The sequence below is a fragment of the Lissotriton helveticus genome, chromosome 1_1 (assembly GCF_964261635.1).
Source record: "Lissotriton helveticus chromosome 1_1, aLisHel1.1, whole genome shotgun sequence".
Lineage (NCBI taxonomy): Eukaryota > Metazoa > Chordata > Amphibia > Caudata > Salamandridae > Lissotriton > Lissotriton helveticus.
This window is the reverse complement of record NC_136057.1, coordinates 832,817,333-832,841,322: the sequence shown is the minus strand read 5'-3', so window position 1 is coordinate 832,841,322 and position 23,990 is coordinate 832,817,333. Positions and strand designations below refer to the sequence as shown.

General features: G+C 44.1%; 1 protein-coding gene across 1 annotated transcript in view; it reads right to left on the bottom strand.

Moving 5' to 3' along the window:
* Window positions 1-23,990, bottom strand: part of PARPBP (PARP1 binding protein) — a 236,194-nt gene that overhangs the window by 45,626 nt on the left and 166,578 nt on the right. The window contains exon 7 of the mRNA XM_078674673.1: window positions 4,382-4,565. Coding sequence (XP_078530799.1) covers window positions 4,382-4,565 — 184 coding nt within the window. The remainder of the gene's footprint in view (window positions 1-4,381; window positions 4,566-23,990) is intronic.

Genomic DNA, 23,990 nt, shown 5'->3' with positions numbered 1-23,990 from the left:
ATTAACATACCAGGTTGCATTAGCCTATGCTTGTTTACTGAATGATTTAGCAAGGTGATTTCCTGAACTTTGTGCAACCTGTACAATACCAAATCAGTTTCATTGCAATGACCAACCTGTGAGCCATTTCTTTAAGGAAGTCATTGAAAGAATTATTATACAAGCGTGTGTCAGAGGGAAGAATTTTGGACAAATGTTTTCTGAACTGCCCTGCCTGTTAAATTCCTAGCTGTTGCAATGAGGCCATTACACTGCATGAAGACAGTCCCCTTTCTGATCAGAGCTTACCTCCGAACTATAGACACCGCGATGAACTTTGCGATAAAGGGAATGAGTCAATACAAAATCAAAAACTTGACTTGTCCACACTGAATTAAGATGTCCCATAAACAGCACAGGAACATAACAGACTTCACAGGGGTCCAAGAGCTCCAGATTATCCACAAGAATTTGAGAGACCAGTGCCAGATGTCGAAACAAATGCAGAGGTAACCTTGGTCTGTTCACACTTCTGACTCTGGATCCAATCCCTCTTGTGATTAGACCTCCCACACGGTCATCCAGTGCAGATGGGCAGAAGATTTTCCCTCTCTGGCCCACCTCCCCATACAAATTAAAATACATAACCAATTGGAACATTCTGCCGAACACTATTTTCTTATGCTCTTCTCTGCCCACCTGAATTCCCATTCTCACTCTAAATCCTAAACCTGAGAACTACAAGCATTCCCTCCTACCCAAAGTCACCTGCACCTTTCAACTCCCTAGCCTGTACATTGTCTATTTTCCTGTGTAAGGTGCATTTTGAGTAATGAAGTTAACCAAATTACAATGAATAAATGTCTTTCAATGACATAAGGGGCAATACTCCTGGAGCAGGGCATTAAACCATGACAAACTAATGAGAGAATACAAGGATCCTAAATAAAGGACTACAGGGGTATAAAAAAAAATGGGAGATTAAATAGTGGAGATATATCCTTTTACCAAGTGGAATGAAACTTCTATAACAGGAATTCCAAACTGGTCCAGCACTAGTACTCGCCTCCCCCTGCTTCGCAGTGCATCTGGTGTTTGACACGGTGTTCGCTTTAATTCCTTAATGTCACAGGAGCTACCTATAAATCTACAATAACATTCTTCACTGAGGTCCATAAAGGCATTGCAATGAAATGACAAATGATTCCTATGTCCCGCTCCTTTTCAAGGTTTCATAATGAAAAGTCATTGTCCCCTCAGCCAGGAAGCGATGATGTGGAAACTCTATCCTGTTGGCTTCAGGCAGCAAACATTCTTTAAAACATTCTAGAGTGTTTTAGAGCTTTATTTTCGTGTAGTCTTATTCATCCAGTTGTACGACTGAGCTGGTCGGTCCTGACTTGAATAAGCACCAAAAGATGCAATTCATATGGTGCCCTATACAAGTGGCCTAAACGCAACTGTTCTGCTAAGGGCAATTGCCAGTCATCCTGCATTTAGAGCAGGCAGTGTCTAGATTTGAGATGAAAGTCGATCACTCCATAATCTTAATAGTTTATCCAGTGCTCACTCATGGAGGGTATTTGTTGTTCTTATTAAGAAATGTAGGAGTGAGTACACTCCGCATCTTAGTCTGGCCAGAACTAGGGACACGCACTGAACTGTGGGTTTCAGAGACGTACCTATAACTCACTCCGAAGGTCTTGGACTCCAGTGTTTCCAACTATACCATATAGATGTGGTCAGGCATTTCACCTACGGTCAAAAATCTTATCAGGATTGCAACTCTATAGAAAGGAGAACTGTGGATTGTATGTCATGTTGATCTAAGCAATCAATGCCAGCTTTATTTGATTTTTGTAAATAAAATCATAAAAGCAAACAATTTGAAACGACAGTATTACATAATTATAAAATACACCCTTTGTCTTAAAAAATACGTTACTCAGGGATACAATGAGTTGTTCCACCGATAATTTACAGATCCGTTTTATTCTCTCCAGTAAATTTCATATGGCAATTCTTTTCCTGAAGTTAACAATGTTTTTTTTTAAAATACCATCGACTTTGTGAAACATTCATTATCTAAAAATTGCAAGACTAGAATCGCTGGCCTGAAGTGTCTTAACGCTAACAATCATAAAACAGGTAAGATCCATCTTTTTCTTTGCATTACATAACATTTATAAAATAAAACCACATGCATAGTTGTTTGTTGAGATGGTTTATCACAAGGGCAAATACTTAGTGTAGAAGACCTATCATTTGGTTCGGGAAATGTTATCAACCGATGATAGAGACCAAGTCTGAAATGGGATCAAACAAATTGATCGAACTCGTTTAATGTGTAATTTAAATACATCTGTATGCCATAAGAAGTAAATATGAGTTGATTCGACTGAACCGATGGCTTAACTGCCTCAGTAGTAAGTACTTTCCTAGTAACAGAATGTAAAATCCCAGGGTTGTTAAAATATTCAGAGTGGCCAATGTCATACATACATTTTTTTATGTAATTCAGCCATGGGATCTCCATGGCCCGATCTAATGTAATACTATCATTCACTACATCACAACTAAAAATGGTTTTTGGGGAAGTCTAGATCCTGTGCCACAACAGGACCGGTTGGATTATTATTAGGTCTGAAATGTAAGGCAATCCTAGTTCTGAGTGGCATACACAGGTGGAAGTACTATCCTGAACTGCCAAAAGATATTTGAAAAAGGCATTGTCTACATTTTTTAATAGATTCAGTATCCCGGTAAACTCACACTCCGGCACCATACATTGCTATGCTGGTACATTTTGTCCTATATATTTGTAGGAGTTCCACATGTGGTTTTCTATCCATCTTCCTTGAGAAATTGGTCAGGGCCGCAGTAGCTTTTATAAAAAGTCAGTTCCTATTATGTACTGCCTGGTGCCTTGTCCCCTTGTTGTCGAATAAAATACCTAAATAGGGAAATGTTATAGTGGGTTCCACCTTTGTATTACCAATGAAAATGCCCTAGCACCTAGAACTATTTCTGCCGCACTTCATTACAAAGGTTTTAAAATATCTTATCAGGATTGCCACTCTAAAGAAAGGAGAACTGTGGATTGTATGTCATGGTGATCTAGTCAACAAGATTACTCTTTGGAACTTATCCTCCATTCACATGGCTGCTTTGATGAATGGCTGGACTTCTGAAACGCGAATCAAGAGTGCAGTAGGCAAGACTGGCAACTGGGAAATTTAATTGTACTTATTGTGTTGTGGTGCTCAGCCACCTCGATATCCATCTAACTCATATTGCGTGCCTCGTGGTAAATATGAGGCAATTCTGCCAAAAAACATTACCAACTATAGCCTCAATTAAGGGAACACAAAATGTTTCCTTTTGCACCTGCATTGCTGAACGAGAAATCTCTTCACCATTCGATACTAGATGTGATGCTCAATCAACTCAAATAGGTTGTCCACTTTCTATCATTCAAAACAACAAAAGTCACTCAGTCTCCCATCTCGATCTCACCCCCTAAACCAAGAATAGTTTGAATAGTAGCATCCATGTCAACAGCAAGATGAAAAAACATATCTAGACTTCCACATTCTCCTCAATCCCTGGAGTGACCAGAGTTCAAGTCTGTGTCACTCCAATCCATCAAGACATTCATTGGGTATGTGACTGCTGCAGAATCGTACTCCGACTTCTTTGACATCAAAGGTTCCCACCCCTTGGAAAAAGTTCTCAATTTTAACAACCCTATCCAGACAACCTCCCACAGCTCACCTCTGCCTCACTTCTGATGAGAAACTTCCCTTATACAATAGAGCCCTGAGAAAAAAAGGATCATTCTGATATTAAAATTCAGCGTTCTGGCAACCTACTGCACCCAACACCTTGAACACTTCTTGCTATCTCCATCAATACACCCCTCAGTACATTAAATTTCAAAATCCCACTGCCTTCCCATTCCCAAAAGCATTTCACCATGCCCAGATTCAGATCACATTCCCCTTCCAACACGCAATAACTGGCTGATCACTGCTGCCACCCCTTTAACGAAGTGAAATACTCTGTGAAACATCACCTCATCCAAACTATTCATCGCCTCCCACCACAATCCTCAAGTGTGTGTACTCTACAGCAGGTGCTACAGGAGCTGCCTGGCTCCAGACATCATCCTGTGCGTTGCCCTGGACTATCACCCGGGATGAATCTACCCTACTGCTGCGAGTGCAGGAGCAATCAAATGACTCCATGGATCTCCCACACTGCTCTAATGCCCACTCCTCATTCCCCTTCTCTGACTATCCACACTTACATGAAAGTTGTCAGCTGCTTGAGGACAGCATTTCTGTTCTTTACAAACTATAAAGCCTTTAAGATTAAATACAGAACAGGGTAGAATCATTACCCGTGCTGGGCTGATGCCGGTGGTGAGGCCATTGACTGCACTTTGCTGAACAATGATGATGTTATAAATCCTCAATTCCAAATCTTGTACAACGTCCATCGCGGCTGTGCAGAATCGATCTCCGCTGCTGCGGCCTCTTATCAAATTCATTTTTATTGTTGATAAAATCCGGGCTACTGCATTTCTGGGAAAATAAAAGCGTGCAGTCACTCTCAAATGGATCTTTGAACAAGGTTTTACACAGCCAGCAGTTTTGCATTTCCACCAGCCACTGATGAATCTGTAGGCACTCACTGAACCTCTCGTGTAAAGCACTTTGAAGAGCTTCATTCTTTCATTGTACTCACAAATTTAAAAAAAACATGCAGAAATGTCGTCATTTATAAAATAATGAAATGGTAAGGGTGAGGAAGACTTGTGAAAATAGCTCAGTAATTAAAAGCTTTCACGAGAAGCAAAATGACTGAAATATGGTTTCCTGAACAAAAGACGAGATGACCATTACAACATAATGAAAATGACTAGAAACTGCTGAAATATAATAGAACACACAACATAATGTATCTTCCTTATTGCAAATAAGATTTGATTTCTAGGAATAAACTGGAATGGAAAACGATTAAGGCAGTCAAGTCCAGGATGTGGATGACATTAAAAAAATTGCTAAAATAGAAAACAGCTCCGCATTGCCTATTCCAAGAATAGGAAAGTATCTTCCTTATTGCAAATAAGATTTGATTTCTAGGAATAAACTGGAATGGAAAACGATTAAGGCAGTCAAGTCCAGGATGTGGATGACATTAAAAAAATTGCTAAAATAGAAAACAGCTCCGCATTGCCTATTCCAAGAATAGGAAAGTCGGTCAAAAGTATTTAACAGCAGTCAGCAAAGCGTGCTGGACGATTTACTCAATTGGAAAATAAGTCCGACTACATTTCATGAAATTGGTAGCAAAGTGCACTGTGAAGTGACTGCAAGGGTTAAACAAAGCATGCACGTAGAGTATTCTGGAAACAAGTAAGACCAAGTAAACCGTGGCCTCGTGAACATTTTCCTAATTTTATCGTGGAAATTCGAAAACCTAATTTAGAGTCTATGGTATAAATAGCTCTATGTGTATAATGGGACCCAGAAGATAGACCGGTTATGCTGGAGTGCGGCTAGAGATATGGAGGATCAAAACTGAAGAGCGAATGTGCACGAGCTTCTTTTTAGAGGGCAAGCATTGGCAATGACAGCAGTGGTGTTCTTATGACGCTGCACAAAGTCAACGACCTAGTCGCCCACTGTGGAGAAAGCTTTAAGAATTAGACTTCTAACAATGTATATATGGTCATCATCCATGCTTTCGTCCCAGTGTGCGTGCTGTGCTGGATGCATAAAGAAGTACATTTCTCCAATGCACACAAAACAAATTAACAATTGAAAACTATTCAAATGTACTATGTGTTGAACCATTAGTGTAAAAAAACTGCAGCATTCGACAGGAATGTTAATCATCGCTCATAAAATATAAATGGAAAAAATACAATCACGTATTAAGCATTAGAGCCCCACATCTCTTATTTACATTACCTGGAACTTCGTGAAAAACGTAACAACTCGTTCTTACACAGCCATATACAAGCACTGGCAAAGCCAATTGTTATGGTTTGGATTGTCAGCCTATTAACTTTGGCAATGCTTTTGTTTTTAATCCAAGTCTTCAATACCAGAACGCTAATAATAAATGGCCACAAACATTTAGCGATTGTCCCCATGTGTAGGTCACGGGCATATTCCCTTAAAAACTACTGTGCATGATCTCAGTTGTAGCTTTAATAAAGCTATCATCTCTCTCACCCCTCCCTCCCCATCCATGTCTCTCTCTCCCCATCCATTCTCTCTCCCTTCCATGTCTCTCTCTCTCCCCATCCATCTCTCTCCCATCCATCTCTCCCACCCCATCCCCTCTCTCTCATCCATTCCATCCCCCTCTCTCTCATCCATCCATCCCCCTCTCTCTCATCCATCCCCCTCTCTCATCTATCCATCCCCCCCATCCCCCCTCTCTCTCATCCATCCCACTCTCTCATCCATCCATCCCCCCTCTCATCCATCCACCCCCCTCTCATCCATCCATGCCCCTCTCTCATCCATCCCCCTCACTCATCCATCCATCCCCCTCTCTCATCCATCCCCCCTCACTCATCCATCCATCCCCCCTCTCATCCATCCATCCCCCTCTCTCATCCATCCATCCCCCCTCTCTCATCCATCCATCCCCCTCTCTCATCCATCCATCCCCCTCTCTCATCCATCCATCCATCCCCCCTCTCTCATCCATCCATCCCCCCTCTCTCATCCATCCATCGCCCCCTCTCTCATCCATCCCCCCCTCTCTCATCCATCCATCCCCCCCCTCTCTCATCCATCCATCCCCCTCTCTCATCCATCCATCCCCCCTCTCTCATCCATCCATCCCCCTCTCTCATCCATCCATCCCCCCTCTCTCATCCATCCATCCCCCTCTCTCATCCATCCCCCCTCTCTCATCCATCCCTCCCCTCTCCCTCCCATCCATCCATCCTCTCTCCCTCCCATCCATCCTCTCCCTCTCCCATCCATCCATCCTCTCTCCATCCATCCTCTCTCTCCCATCCATCTCTCTGTCTCTCCCATCCATCTCCGTCTCTCCCATCCATCTCTCTCCCATCCATCTCTCTGTCTCTCCCATCCATCTCTGTCTCTCCCATCCATCTGTCTCTCCCATCCATCTCTCTAATCCATCTCTGTCTTTCCCATCCCATCTCTCTCTGTCTCTCCCCATCCATCTGTCTCGCCCATCCATCTCCCTGTCTCGCCCATCCATCTGTCTTTCCATCCATCTCTCCTCTCTCCCCATCCATCTGTCTCTCCCATCCATCTGTCTCGCCCATCCATCTCTGTCTCCCATCCATCTCTGTCTCCCATCCATCTCTGTCTCCCATCCATCTCTCTCCCATCTACCTCTGTCTCTCCCATCCATCTGTCTCTCCCATCCATCTGTCTCTCCCATCCATCTGTCTCTCCCATCCATCTCTCTCTCCATCCATCTGCCTTTCCCATCCACCTCTCTATCTCTCCCATCCATCTCTCTCTCCCATCCATCTTTCTCTATCTCTCCCATCCATCTCTCTTCTCTCCCATCCATCTCTCTCTCTATCTCTCCCATCCATCTCTGTCTCCCCATCCATCTCTGTCTCCCCCATCCATCTCTCTGTCTCCCCATCCATCTCTCTGTCTCCCCCATCCATCTCTCTGTCTCCCCCATCCATCTCTCTGTCTCCCCCATCCATCTCGGTCAATCATTTTATTTATTTATGATTTTGGAACTCACATGAGATCCACATAAAAGAACAACGTAAGAGAAAATTACAATTACATTCAAATACAAATACGTTGGAGAAGCAAAAAAACAAACAATTTCATATCCATTAATATAAGTCTAGAAAACATTTTAAAAAGTTAAAAATACTATAGCAAAATATTTCATTAGGGGGATTGTAAATGGCATCCATTAAAGAGCTGGCAGTCGAAATACTTAATTGTAAACAAATTGGTCTCACCACCGGGCATACAAAAAGAACATGAACGATGTCCTGGATCGAATTATTACACAGGTTGCACATTGCTGAGGAACCATACCATCTGGATATAAATTGTCCAAAGGGAGGAAGGTCCTGTCTCAAAAGGGAACCAAAAGCGCCGTATACCATGAGGAAGGTTCCAAGAGGAATAAGGTTGCATGTTTCTAAATAAGTAGGATCCAATGACCGAAGAGACACCTTTCTTTAGGATACGGGTATCCTTATCCATCCCAAAACTTAGATTCGATGTAGCCAGTCTTAGAGTGGACTTCAACTGGTGTGTAGTTAGAGTAAACCGAGTTGATTCATCCAATTTCAATAAAGCAACCACCCTTCTAAAGTTTTTTACAATTAGAGAATACTCTTTTAGGGATCCAATAGTTCTTTTTAGGTCGAGGGACCTATAAGCTGCGAAGCAGCTTCTGGTCCGGAGATTTAATGTTACTTAGTAGGGCTTCAGAACCCGCCTCCCTGCCCTGTCTCTCCACCATTGGCTGGCTTCCTAAACGGAGGCCAGCCATTGGAGGAGAGAGCCGTCCCTCCAAAGAAGCACCGTCTTTTTCGGATTCGGGGGCGTGATTTTTTTGCGTTCTTTAGCCCTGTGACGTCGTCTGTCTCTCAGGGCGCAAAAAACACGCCCCGAATCTGAAAATGGCGGCGCTTTTCTTTAGGCCATTTCACAACAATCGCCTCCCCAAGAAGTCGCAGCCTCCTCCACCTAGCAGTCTCTGTGTGCCCAAGAGTACACATCGCGCCGTCTCGTTTTCTGTGGGCAGACAGGCGTTTAGAAGCTTACAGCGTACCCGTGCCGCGTACAGTGGTAGCGCCCGCCTCCCCGGTAGCCATGTGCACTGTGCAGCCAGTCCGCCGCCGCCTCTGGATCCTGCACGAAAGCCTTCCTGCGCCGCAGCGCCCGTGAACCCGGACCTGGCACCCGCAGCAGCGCATGAAACAACTCCACACAGAGCGAGTCCGAGAGCGGCCCGGCCTCGGCGCTCCACCATCATTCTCCACACGGCCAGCGGAAGCAGTGAGCTGCTGATGTCAGTTAACTCCGAGAAGTCGTCCTCGTCTGAAAGGTAGGGAACACCCCCCCCCGCATATCTACCCGGGGTCCTTGCATAGCGGCTGCCGCCAGTGTTTGTCGTATTCGTCGTGTGCCACTGCATGCACCCTGGCTGCAAAAAACCGTGGAGGGGCACAGCACAGACCTCGCACGCAGTGCTTGCTGCGTGCCACTGCACAGCGTGCCTCACCGCCTGCGCCGGTACTGGATACCGGTCGGCAGCGCCCGGCAATACTGATGGCTCCCTTAGGAGACCTATGTGCACCCACACGGTGTCGATGCCCCATCCCCATTGACAGGCGATGTAGGGTTCCTGCATGCACAGTCCTCCCTAGACCATGTTGATGCCCTCATCTCGCCCGTGGGCAGTATATGGAGGGGCAAGGCATGCACAAAGGCAGGGACACATTGTGGTGAGGCTTCATCGAACCTATACGTAGCCTATGAATAGACACTGCGTGCAAAGAGACAGCGTCAGCTTGTTTTGATGCCACCTTCGCTCCGGGAGAGGAGCACGAAGACAAGCTGTGCCAATGGTACCTTTCCTTCATGGAAACGATGCTGCTGTCAAGTTTGCTGATGCTGTGTGTGCCCTATGTGCCAGTTATGTGCGCCGTGCGTACTGAATCTAGTGTATTTTGCAGGAAGGATTGATTTTTGTTGCATGAAGTCCGAACCACCGCAGCATGCAAATGATGTCCCAACAGCAGTGTGCTGCGGATCTCAACATGTTGGGAGAGCTCTTTGCCTAATTGTATTGCTTGCTTCTGGCACTGTGTGCCAAGCAGCTGCCTCTCCCCACCCCTCAACTGGTATTCTGTTGCCTGGTATTCTGTTGTGTTGCCTTTGCCAGGGCTTGCTCCTTCATCTGTTTCAGACACACGAGACATGGGGCGTTTGTTGTAGAGAAAAGGGAGTGGTGCTCGTTGCACACAGCATTGGAATTGCACGTTAGTCACATTCTGCAAGCGGGCTGCTTTGCTTCTCGAGGCCCGTGATGGGATCTAAACATGCGATGCCTTAAGGAAGGCTTCTTGCCTGCAGGTGAAGCCACCGTGGTGACTCACTAGGGTTTTTAGAGCGATTATGGCAGCTGCCGTTCAAACCGCAGCCTTCGCACTTGCTTCAGCCTTCCTGACAGACACGTAACCGCCCAGAGGAGGGAGAGGCCACTCTACACGTTTTCGTCCGTGCATCTTCTTCTCAGTTTAATGAACTAGCTGCGTCTCTATAGCTGTCCACACATCTCGTCTGTAAATACATCACATTTCACGTTCCCAGCACAGCCGTCATTTGGATGTTCAGAATGCACATCACATACGTCTCCTACACAAAATCGTTGCCATTATAAATGCTTTGTTAAATTGGGCCTAACACCACCTTTTAGGGGATGCTTCTAGCATTTGTAGTCATGCTTTAAAGGGACGAGCGCGGGCGCAAATGAACCCATGCCAAAAATATATTTCAGAAGATGCCAGAGAACACCTATAGGACTAGACCTTTAATGAATGGTGCAATATGGCCTATATGGAAAGGATCTGATTGCTGAAATCGGCATCACGACGGAATTCTGCGTGTTCTGTAATTATATATTAGTGAAGCCGCAAGCAATGTCTGCGCTTATGTTTTCTTTTTCTTTTTTTTATTTGTATCACATTTGGTTGGCTGTCACCCATCGTAAGCAGAACCAATATGGAATATCACTTCCAAACGCCTTCAATGTGAAGGTAAAGATGCTCTTGTTCTGCAATCTAAGATTTGTGCAGCCATTCTTTAGTCGAAGTGTATTAAGTAGTTGCTTCTCATAGTGGACTTTACCAAACATGTTAAAAAAGCCTGCTAGTTTCCGTTCCATAAAATTGCCATCTATGCAACACAAACCCGGAAAATTCTAAATGTACCTTTTATTTACAGAGAAATCTAAATGAAATAAAGTAGAAATCAGTAAATCATGTTCGGCATCTAGCCACCAGGCACAGTTGGATGGCAGATGCCGCCTGTGGGTTAGGTGTGAAATTATAAGTTCTGCTGTTACTTTATGTAATATACCTTTCGTAAGGCAAGCAACACTAAGACAGGGACGCCGAATGACGCGTTGAATGACGGCACGCGCATTTCTTTTCCTTAGCTTCAACTTTAAATACAAATGCTTTTGTTGGAAAGTATTCAAAAATGTTTTTTTTACTGTCGATAAGAGAGCAGAATCCTGATTATGAATTCGTGATGGGTTGTAGCAACTCTTACTATGAGAGTTATGGTTCGTGTGTGTGAGAGGGGTTGTGGCAAATGTTATCAAGCACCGGCATATCCAATTGGGCTACCCTTGCTTGACGTGCATTTTGAATTTTTTTCTTAGCAATCATTAACCGTTGTCAATAGCTCTGCTATTTCTTGATAATCGTGCTATATCATTTTATTTTATGCTCTCATTCAATGTGCCCAAAAAAGTCGACAATATAAAAGGAGTAGAACCAGCAGTCTGGACGCTTCGTCCCCAACATGGAAGTGAACTCGTTATATATTTTTTGTATTCAAAATACTAATGTTGCTTATTTTCCGAGTCCATTACTTTAATTTAGCAAAGCTACAGGTGTCAGTTTGGGACGGTGAAACTTTGCATAGGCAGGTCTCAGTTTGTACCTGCCTGTCCTAAGCGGTCAAGATTTTCGAAGAGTGCGCTCCACAGAATATTTGTAGCCAGTAAATCCGCTGGATGCTTCTGCAAAAAGTTCCCCAGTGACTCTAAAGTAGGTAGCTTTCTTTTTTAACCTTCCTTTTTTATTGATTTACTTTTTTAAGAGGTAGTTGGAAACTGCTAGCTGAACTTTTATCCCACGTTTTTACCGATTGTGTGCGAGAGTCAAAATGTACCTACGAGTTTATTGTTTTAATACAGGAGTGATTTATTTCCCCCAGTACACTCTGAGTGTTTTAATAATTGCAGGGTTAGACTGAGCTAACCAGTTTCCAAACGGTAGGGATGGAATTTTATGATGTTATCCACTATTGTAATTTGGTATGATTTTTGGAGTGAGTGATTCTCCCCCCCCCCCACCCCCACACCTCATTTTCTTCTTTATAATGTTAATTTCGTCGAATTGCACATTTAGACTGTGATACGCGAAGGTACGCCGATCTGTTTTGCACTTTTCCAAAATATCACCGGTTTTGCCCCACTTCGTTTTCAGATAAAGCAGTATTTCTCTATGCTTGCGTTGTTTCATAGGCCATACTCGGACTTTTATTTTTGCGGTGGCAGATTGTTCTTAAGTATCCCCAGATGCATCAAGCCAGGTTTATCTCTGTCGTAGTTGTTTGCATTGGCTATATGAGCTTGGGTATGTACTAACCCTTCCCGGTTGTTTAGTGACTCAACGCAGATTCGTCTAATTTTTAATGATGCATGTTTGCCTTAATCTGGCAGGGCTGATGTTCTTTATCCCACCGAGGTTACTTTCCCAGTTTCACCGAATTTGAGTTACATGTAAACTAAAAACCCTCAGTAGTTACACATATGCAAACGAAACGGTAAATACATTTTTACTTTGTTCATTTTTTTTTCTCTAACGTGGACACTTTTTCACCTTTGATTGTATGACTTCACGCGAAATCATTCAACCACGTTTCGTAAGCTGAAATAAAAGGTATACGTTTTTCTTGTGACATGATTAAGTGTAGTTTTAATATTGTTATAATCCCGCAGTAGATGTTCGTTACAGAACGAACTTCAGAAAAGGAACGTTACAAATAAAGAAAAAAACATACATTGAGGTTAAAAACACGATTTCACCATACAGTTGGAAGGGGTTGGCTTAACGTTTCTTTGCCCTGGTTAATTTGACCGGCGTCGCCACCACCCCCACTCGGAGAGATTAATGGAGCAAACAAGCTGGTATGAAGTGAAAAGTAATCAAGGCAACTCTGCATGGGGGGGCGGGGGGGGGGGGGGGGGGGGGGAGAAACACAGTGTAAATAAACAGTCTCACTCTTCTTAAATGCTTCTGGGGTCGAGAAATGTGGCGTAGCACAAGGCTTGTTTGAGCCTCCCTCCCCCTCTGATGCAAGAATATCACCGTATCGCAAAGTAGCAGACATAAAACCAGTGAAAAAAAGAAATCCTGCATATAAAAATAAAGAACGCACACTGTTACCAGCGCTTTAACATGTGATCTACGTTGCATAGAAAGAAAAAAACGTTTTGTCTCCTTTTAGTCACTGATATTTTTAACCCATTTGCCAGATGCAGGGGTTGTTGACTGCCTCCTTCTTATGACCAATTTCAGCAGGAAGGAGGCATGTGTTCTAGATAGCCAGGAACACTTTAAAGCAATCGATTTCATGTTTTCTTTCTTCCTTCCAAGGAAACAAAACACCGACCTCCCTGAAAATCTGACACCAATGTATTTACAATAGAAACTCAAATATACAATTGTTTTCAGAGGTCAAGGACTATTGATTCCTTATTACACAGTTGTAACAATGGATTTCTTCCTAACCCAGCTGAGGAGACCAAATAATAAAAAAAACCTCCTGTGATTCTGGGCAAATCACTTAATCTCCCCGTGCCTAAAAAAAAATGAAAGTGTGTCCTCATGTAACGTAACTGGTGCTATGTAAAGCGCTCTGATACCTGATTCGGTTCGGGTCTAGTTCGCGCTATATAAAACTCTGCAAAAAAAAAAAAAGAGCAATGCCAATAGCTCTACCTTTAATGGTGCCGAGACCATTGCATTGTAAATGCTTGTTGTATAAGGTGTCTTAGAGTATCCGGTTTTCCCTTTGCCAGACATGAAACCCATCGTACTATCCCAGCAAGGCCCTGAACCCAGCTACTACGCATACCAAATTCTAACCTAAGGGTAGCCACAGTACAGCCATTGTTAACCGAAGTTAAGTACCGTAAGAGTCTGCCCTCAGTAGTATGTAAGAAACCCCATTGCCCTAGTTCAAGTAGTTCGGTACCATAAAGTAGCGAGGCCGGGATTTTAGCGCGGAAGGCCTCTAACAAATAAACAAAATGTCTTTTGCCTGTGGATTTATAGAGCGCACTTAAACCCTTGCCTTGTGCCATTGCCTTCCGAATGTTATAATTTATATGACCCTCAACGGATCACTTGAAGCACTTTTGCAGACCCTGACACCCGGAGAGAAGACCGTGCACTCCTGCACTTAAGGACACCAACACCGGCAGCGCCTCGCCGGACCCGCTTCGCGGGTCCCGCAGCGCTGGTCACACTGACTCTGGGAGCTGTTTGTGGGAGCTGAGAGGAGCGCGGGGCAGGTGAGCGAGCTAGCGGGGCTGCGAGCACTGAGGCAGGGACTCCAGCGTCCAGGAGTCCCTGCGCGCCCAACCAGTCACACCTGGGCTGCTCTCCCCGCTGGCCACGCCCCCCGCCTACGGAGCTAAAAGCGGAACCATCACTCGACCTCCTGGGACCCTCAACGGATCACTTGAAGCACTTTTGCGGACCCTGACACCCGGAGAGAAGACCGTGCACTCCTGCACTTAAGGACACCAACACCGTCAGCGCGCACTGAGGCAGGGACTATGTAAACAAACAAGGACCCCCTGATACGGATAATTATCCTGGGACAGGGTAAGCAATATGTGTGAAATAACAATCCCAGGCATATAATAAAGCAACAACCAATAGATAGAACAAACAAACTAGTGCAGTTTCAAAAACATATACATTTTTAATTTGATAAAAAAAGGATTAAATGTAAAACAGTACATTGATCATTTTTGATAAAAAGATCTAGAATGATACATTTGTATTCATAAAATGTTTTTTTAGTTAAAAGAGAGGAGGTTAGGTGGCATCCGGTCCCGGATGCCACCTAACCTCCTCTGAGGCAGGGACTCCAGCGTCCAGGAGTCCCTGCGCGCCCAACCAGTCACACCTGGGCTGCTCTCCCCGCTGGCCACGCCCCCCTGTCCACTGACCAATTACTAACGGTTACAGGGCATAAGGCAGAAAACTGTTCCCGCTAAGCGGGAGCGCGCCGGGAGAAGCCCGGGACAAGGGCGGGACCGTCTGTGGCCGTCCGGGGCCGGAGGAGGCCGGGCTGGGCCACCCCATTAACATCTACAGCCCAGGTATTGTTTCACCCACTGACATATTAACTGACTCGTGACTTGTGGGTTCATCGGTGGGGTGGAAGGGGGGCTCTTTGTACTATGGCTGGCACAACAAGCACCTCTACACTGCTGCCTTCAATGGCAGAGGCAGAGTCGGCTGTCATGGGCCCTCTTGATTCCTACTTTAAACGCTTGCCACAGGATATTGATAAAGAGATCGCTCTGGCGGAAAGACGAGCTGGGCGTAGGCTCTCGATTGAGCTTTTGAAAAACCCGCCTGAAAAAAATCAAGGTCTGAACTTTCCTGCGCTGGTTACACCTCTGTCATCTATTGTTCTACCAGTCACCCAGGACCTACTATTTGATATACCCTCCCATACTGAGTTAGCTGACATTTCTTCATCAGTCACTGTAGTAACTAGTCTATCTGTTGAGCATTCTGATGTACCCAGTCAATTATCTAAAGTGAAAGGAGTTGCAGAAAAACCCTGTGTGCATTTGGAAGTGCTTAAACCCAAGCCTGGTGTTAAAAGGAAATGGGGAGTTACTGTTAAAAAACCACAACCTCTAAAACCTGCGAGAAAGCATAGGAAGTTGGGTTCCAAACCATTCTTAAGCCATGTCCCTGCAAAGAATGGCGTAGCAATGCCGATGGGGGAGGCTATAGCAGCCCAACTAGAAGTGGACCCTATAATTATGGTGCCTTCTACAACATTGGCGGTTCCAGCCCCAGATCCAACTCTTATAGCACTCCCGGGGTCACTATCTCCCAATCATGATTTCCTGGTAGAAGTGGGAAAAATAATGCGTTCCCTTCTACATCCCGTAGAGCTTAGACTGCAAAAGCTAGCTGAGCAACTTGACCACCTAGAACAAGCTAGCTTAGATAATTTTTTTTCTATTAAGTCTTTAATTAAGTCTGGCAATAGAATGGGTGAGATTGGGAAACACCTACAGATAGCTGATAAAGACCAAGGAGTCGTGTTGGTAGACTTACAATCCCCGCCTGTAAGTGTTACTCCTGTCCAGGAAAACAAAGGGGAGAACAGTAAGAATGTATCTAATTCAATGTCCACTAAAATTATTAGTAATAGCGGGAAAACCAAGCCCAATAACACTACCAACAAGGGTTGCAAGGTTAGTGTAAAAAACCCGCCCACCATAATTAGTAAAAATGCCACACTTCTGCCGACCGGACCGGGGAAAACTATGGCCAAATGGCCAGGAAATGATAAAATCCCTTCTAGTAATGGCAACGGGAATAAGGTGGGGCCTACGACCCCTATAGCAATGGGTGGTGGTCCCACGAGGGATGCCCCTAGTATCGGGAACGGGACTAATACTGTTGTGGCAGTGGAAAACATCCTTACACAGTGTCGTGTTCTCCCAGAGCAAGCACAAACAAAACCCCATATAACTAAATTTCTGACTAGGATCCCCCCAGTACAGCTCACCCCGGACTCCTACCCATATGTGGCCATACTCACTAATGTTCCACCCCTAATGGAGGGCCAAAGAGAAACTTATGATACGCTAAAAAATAAGGCCATGCATTGGCTTCGTGTCAATAGACTCCTGCCAGGGGGAGTGGATGGCCTGATAATTGGGGTAAGAAGAGTCGATTGGATAGGGAATACCCTAAAAAAGCAGGGGGGTGAGTGTATTATAATTAACTTTCAGGATCCAAGGGTTGTGGGGCTGATAACGGGACCTGGTTGGAATATTAGCATTGGTGGGATTGGGGTTGTGGACCTAACTTTCTTTTATCCCAGACCGGTCATCTACCCAGGGGGTTGTAGGGAGCAATTGAGATCCAGTCTCTGTACTGGGGTAGAGGCTGGCCCCACTGCTGCGCCCACTTTAAGAACAAATAACTATTATATACCGGCATTTATCCCCCAGAATGGGCAGGGGCAGATGAGGTGGGGATATTGACAGAGATCAGATGAGCAATTACATCTGGAAGGGGAAATGGTTGGGGGAAGTAACCCTGTTGAAACAATGATAAACAATGAAGATGAAATGAGTTTAACATCTGAAGTAGTGAATGTGAGTGATGGGAGTATCATTGTAAGTCCGGCGGGCTGTGTGGGTGAACTAGCAATCCCAACCACTATTTGCATGAAGGAGGGAATAGTTGCAAATTGCATAAACACTGTTCTAGGAAAGGATTGTGATTGTGGGAAGCTGGATGATTTGTTGTCCATGGCATCTAACGAAAAGGGGACTTGTATAGAAAATACCCTGGAGAGATTTTCGTCATGGAATGTAGCGGGGCTGGGGGCTAGATTGTTGTCACAGTATTGGATTGATTTTGTAAGCGGGTTCGAAATGTGCCTATTCCAAGAGACGTGGGCTTGCGACCCAATATATTTCCCAGGTTATTTAAATTTTTGTATACCAGCTACGAGAGGCCCCAGGGGTAGACCTATGGGAGGCCTCGCAATTTGGATCAAGCAAAACTCAAATGTTAAAGTAAAAATGATTGATCTAGGGTGCAAGGATATACAACTATTAAGACTATCTGTAGGAAAGGGTGGCTTGATAGACATTTATAACATATATGCTAGGGGCAAGAGTCTTGGGAATTCTGCTACCCTTGAGGTCTTATCCGCCTCCCTCGAATCCCAGTCACTTGGAAACAGAGTAATCTTGGCTGGTGATTTGAATAGGACATTTGAGCCTTTAGAAAATACTGCATATCCAATAGGAATGGAGGAAGATGCCCTTTGGGGCATCCCAAATCTAAACCTCATACCTGTGAAGCGGTGGTCAAAAGATATTCTATTGTTGAATGCGTTATGTCTGGAGTATGGTTTGAGGGCCCTTAATGGCAGGACAAAAAGCGACCAAGGTGGCAATTGTACATTCGACAATGGACATAATAAAAGTAGGATCGACTATGTCATCTGTAGTCTTGAGTTATGGTGTGGCGTGGGTGACATGGAAATTATGGGGAGAGTAGAAAGTGACCATAACCCCCTCTGTGTCTCCCACTCATGGTGGAGGGCCGCACGAACTAACTCAGTGTCAGGTAGTGGGAGCGTACCTGTTATGACTAATGACTCAAGACGGGTGAGATGGCCATATGTCCTGGCCAATTTGTCCACTATGGAGTCCATTAAATTGGAGACAGACAATGCTATTGCTGCCATGACTAAAGTAGATCCGGTAACACCAGACTCTGTCCAATTAACTGACATACATGACACATTCTTCTCCTTGATAAAACCGCACTTTACCAAGTCATCAAAGACTAACAGAAAAGTACCAATCACTATGGCGACCTGGTTCAACAAACAGTGCAGGGTAGCCAGACTGGAGTTGGGTAGAGCACTCAAAAGCAGGGTCAAGGCCTCGATTAGCGCCACTAGGAAATATTATAATGACAGCATCCGCAAGGCTAAGAAGTTGTGGGACGAGGAGTACTGGGAGGAGCTACTCGAGGCTTCAGGGCAAAAGGATTCCAGACTTTTCTGGAAAATTGTGAAATGGGGTAGAGGGGGCGCCCCCAACAATCCCGACAACAATGTCGATGAGGCGTTGTGGGTCGAGTATTTTAAACCCCAGTATGCTGAGAGTAGGGATATAATGGCCATAGAACCAATCCCTATGGTATTTTGCAAGGGTGATTTATTTTCAACCAAGGACGCGGAACTCGTAATAGCAAGTTTGCAGGGGGGGAAAGCCCCTGGGCTAGATGGAATCCCTTCAGACATTTTTAAACACGACAAGGTCCAGTGGGCAAAATACGCGACCTTGTTGGGAAACGGCCTAGCGAAAGGGGCAAAAATCCCAAATATATGGAAGGGGGCAATAATAATACCGATCTTTAAGAAAGGCGATCGGTCACTCCCGGCAAATTATAGACCAATAAGTTTGTTGGCCACCATGCAAAAAGTGGTGGGGAAGATGTTGGTTGACAAACTCATGGCCTGGGTAGATGACAACAATGCTTTATCCCCCTTCCAGGCAGGATTCAGACGTGCAACTAGTACGGTCGATCAAATTTTTCGCTTCACCATGCTGCGGTGGGGGACTGTACTCCTGGGCAAAGGCAGGCTCTATGTAGCATTTGTAGATCTAAGGGCTGCCTTTGATCTGGTGCCCAGGCGCACACTGTGGGAGGTTCTGTCCAAAATAGGGGTCCCACCTGATTTGCTCACGCTGATAATGCGTCTGCATGAAAGCAACTATGCAAAGGTCCAGTGGGGGAGGAATGGGGAATCCACCACCAACTTCCCAGTCGAGCGGGGGGTCCGGCAGGGATGTGCAATGGCACCCCTGCTGTTCTCCCTGTTCATTAATGGCATTGTAGATAGGATATTGGACGCAATGGTTGACGCACCTTCGTTAGCGGGCACCAGAGTTCCAATTCTGATGTTCGCTGACGACACTTTGATCGTGTCTAAAACGCCGTCGGGTCTTCAGCGACCCTTGAACATTTTTGACTCATTCTGTAAAGAACGGGGTCTTGAGGTTAATGTAAATAAAACCAAGTTGATGGCCTTTGGGCAAAAGCGTCAATCTCGACCCAATGTATCTTTGAACAATATCAAACTAGAGTTGGTAAATGTTTTTACATACCTTGGGGTCGAGATATCAAGTAAACTTGGTTGGTCAAGACACATAGAGAAGGCGGTGTTGAAACACCAGCAGATTTCCGGAGCACTCAGGGTCGAGCAAGTAAAATCCAAAACCAGGCCTATAAAACCTGTTCTCATGGTTTATGACGCAAAAGCCTTGGGCGCAACCCTTTACGGGGCTGAAGTCTGGGGCTTTGAGAGTCTTACCACCCTTCAAAGATCTGAGAACAGGTTTGTGAGAGGGATAACTAGTCTCCCTCAAAGTACCCCACTGATACCGCTTGGTTTGGATTTAGGTAGAAGATCGCTTAGTGACCGTGCCCGACTGAGGCCTATCCTTTATTGGAGACGGCTATGGACAACCGTGGAAATAAGACACTACGCTGAGGGGTTCTTAGCATTAGCCAAACTAGATGTTTTCCGTAAAATCACATGGCTAAAAACGCTAAGGGATGTCCTTTCAGAGCTTGGGCTCTCCAAATTGTGGGAAAACCCCCTCGGGGAAGTATTCCCTAGCAAATCCAGTATTAAAGAACTATATTGGAACCACATCGATCATAAACTTTGGAGGAGCGTAACCTCGGAATCCATGGGGGGTAGATTCATGAAAATTAAACAAAGACCATCCTTAGAAAAGTATTGGGACAGTATAACTGTTCCAATAGACAGGAAATTATTTTTCCAGTTAAGGGCAGGTTCTCTCCCCTTGAGGTGTATGACGTCCAGGTGGAAAACTGGAGGTAGCGCGTGTTGTCCGTCATGTGGGGCCCCCAATGAAAGCATCGCACACTTTCTTTTTTTATGTGTGGCTTATGTAAATCCAAGAAAATCTTGGTTGGCTCCAGTTTGTAGGAACCTCGGTGTCCTAAGTGGTGTTGAGGGGCTGAGAATTATTTGTTCCTCCACTGAAATGTCCATCGTAGTCGGAACTGCTAAATATCTGGGGTGGGCATGGTCCATAAGGAGGAGGGCTCTATCCTCTAATGTGTTCTGAATTTTACATTTTCCTATGTATGATTTATCCTTGCAGATAGCAACTGGGAGACATATATGAATTTTAACTTTAAAATGCGGCTAACATGTATGGTATGAGTTTTTATTGTATAAACTCGGGAATGGTCCATAACGCGGAGGTTTCTATATTGCAACATGCATCTAGTTCCGCATATTATGAAAAAGCTTATTTTAATTCCAATTGACAAACAATTTTTATGCTTATGTATTATGTATTTTTAACTATAAATTTATTGTTATAGAATGTTTGAAGTTTTTAAGAAATGTATGAATTTATATGTGTGTGCTTTTATGAGTGTATAACTCGAATAAAGCTTTTTCTACCTACCTATAATTTATATGGGCTTTATCACTCAAATTAGCAGAAACTATTTTCCCTAGAAAGACATATGATTTTACAACTTCTAACTTATGTCCACCTACCGACCACATAAAATTCCCATATATCTGTTTTTTCTTTCCTGTCATACACATGACTTTACTTTTTAAAATATTTATCTGCATGTGGTGAGTCTCTGCATATATGTGAAGTGCCTGCAGACGGCTATTTAATCCTTTTGGAGTTAGGTCCAATATTAATATGTCGTCTGCATACAACAAACATATAATTGGTTTATCCCCCAAAGCAGGGGCAATACCTTCACTTCTCTGTCTCCCCATCCATCGCTTTCTCCCCATCCATCGCTCTCTCCCATCCATCGGTCAACCCCCATCCATCTCTCTCATCCATCTTTTCCCCATCCATCCATATCTCTCTCCCCATCCATCTCTCTCCCCCATCCATCTCTCTACCCATCCATCCATCCATCTCTCTCTCTCATCCATCCATCCCCCTCTGTCTCTCCATACATCTCTGTCTCTCTCATCCATCTCTCTGTCTCTCCCATCCATCTCTCTGTCTCTCCCATCCATCTGTCTCTCCAATCCATCTCTCTCCCATCCATCCATCTCTCTCCCATCCATCCATCTCTCTCCCATCCATCAATCCATCTCTCTCTCCCATCCATCTCTCTGTCCCATCCATCTCTCTCCCATCCATCTCTCTCTCCCATCCATCTCTCCCTCCCCATCCATCTCTCTCCCCCATCCATCCATCTCTCTGTCCCATCCATCTCTCTCCCATCCATCTCTCTCCCCATCCATCTCTCTCTCCCCATCCATCTCTCCCTCCCCATCCATCTCTCCCTCCCCATCCATCTCTCCCTCCCCATCCATCTCTCTCCCCCATCCATCCATCTCTCTCCCCCATCCATCTATCTCTCTCCCCCATCCATCTATCTCTCTCCCCCATCCATCTATCTCTCTCCCCCATCCATCTATCTCTCTCCCCATCTATCACTATCTCTCTCCCCATCTATCTAGCTATCCATCTATCTATATTCCACCATTCAAGTATCGCTGAGTCCTAAGCCTCTTAGTGATTGTGTTCCGCAGCGGGGTAGAGAACCCCTAAATACCCACAAGATCGTGCCAGTAGTTCATTCAGAACAAACCCACTGCGTGCTTTTTAATAGTGCAAGGACGGTTCTGTACGTGTTTTGGAGCGCAAGGCCCCTTGTTCACTTGACTAGGAGCCTCGCGCCCCGAAACACGTAGAGAACGTCCTTGCACTATTAAAAAGCACACTTGAAATGGAACTTGGGCCGCAGTGTGTTTGTTCTGAATGAACTACTGGCACGACATTGTGGATATATATAGATATATATATATATATATATATATATATATATATATTACCTACTGGCGATAGCCAGTAGGTATATATAGTTAGGATTGTTTTCCATAGGGAAATCGCAACATTCTATTGGGAATAACTTTGGCGCCGGTTGAGGAATCTTCCTGAAATTTTCCTTAACTCCGGTCCTTCCCTGAAAGTTTGGGGGGGATTCGTCAAGCGGGGGCCGAGATAAAAGGGGGGTCCCAAAACGTGTTTTCCCCATGTTAATTTCCATAGGGCGGTTGGACTCACTTTTAGCCCGAACGGCTAAATGGTTTTCCACCAAACTTGGCAAAATTGTAGGGACTGGTAGCCCGATGTGCCTTTGCTATGTCTCAAGATATGTGCTCCAGTGGTTTTTACGAAAATTAACTTTGAAAAATGTATATTGGGCTACATTGGGCTATATATATATATGTTAGAGCCCAAATAAAGCCCAATGTAGCCCAAAGATGGCCACCAGAGACAAAAAAACAAATGTAGCCCAAATATCAGCCAGATGTAGCCCAACTATAGCCCAATGACAGAATGTCCCAGAGTGTTCTAAAGAACAACTAGAGCGCTAACAGTCTTACTTATGACAAAAGTATGGCACACCTGAAGTCATCTTGATTGGAATAAAGTGTTAACACTTAAAACATTTAATTTGCAAAGGAACAAAATGAGGGGGTTCATTTTGCCATAGAAATTATGATTAGTGCTGAAGAAAGAAAAATTAGGGCACATTTTGAGTGACTTCTCAAATCCTCATATATTTCAATAAAAAAATTCTGATATGCAGTCTCCCAAGATGGCCACCAGAGACAAAAGAGCCTGTGCTTAAAAACTCTGTTAGCAAAGCAGGCATTTGAGATTTAAAAAACGTTTTAATATATAAAAACGTTATCCGCTAATAGAATTAGCATTTAAAAAACCTTGCAAATTCAATGAAAAAACCATAGGTTTCAGGCCTTATATAGTTAGGAATTAGCATTTAAAAAACCTTTGAAATTAACTGAAAAAACCATAGGTTTCAGGCCTTATATAGTTAGGAATTAGCATTTAAAAAAACCTTGCGAATTCACTGAAAAAAACATAGGTTTCAGGCCTTATATAGTTAGGAATTAGCATTTAAAAAACCTTTGAAATTAACTGAAAAAACCATAGGTTTCAGGCCTTATATAGTTAGGAATTAGCATTTAAAAAAACCTTGCAAATTCACTGAAAAAACCATAGGTTTCAGGCCTTATATAGTTAGGAATTAGCATTTAAAAAACCTTGCAAATTCACTGAAAAAACCATAGGTTTCAGGCCTTATATAGTTAGGAATTAGCATTTAAAAAACCTTTGAAATTCACTGAAAAAACTATAAGTTTTAGTGGTGTTATAGTTAGCTGGACATTTTACTCATACAAAACCATTAAAATTGCTCCTATATAGTTAGTTGTACTAACTATATTTCGCGCACCCGCAATCCACTTTCACATAGCTAGTAACCAACTGTAGAATCAGTTTACACAACAACTGACAAAGTGATACAGATATTCACACAGTTT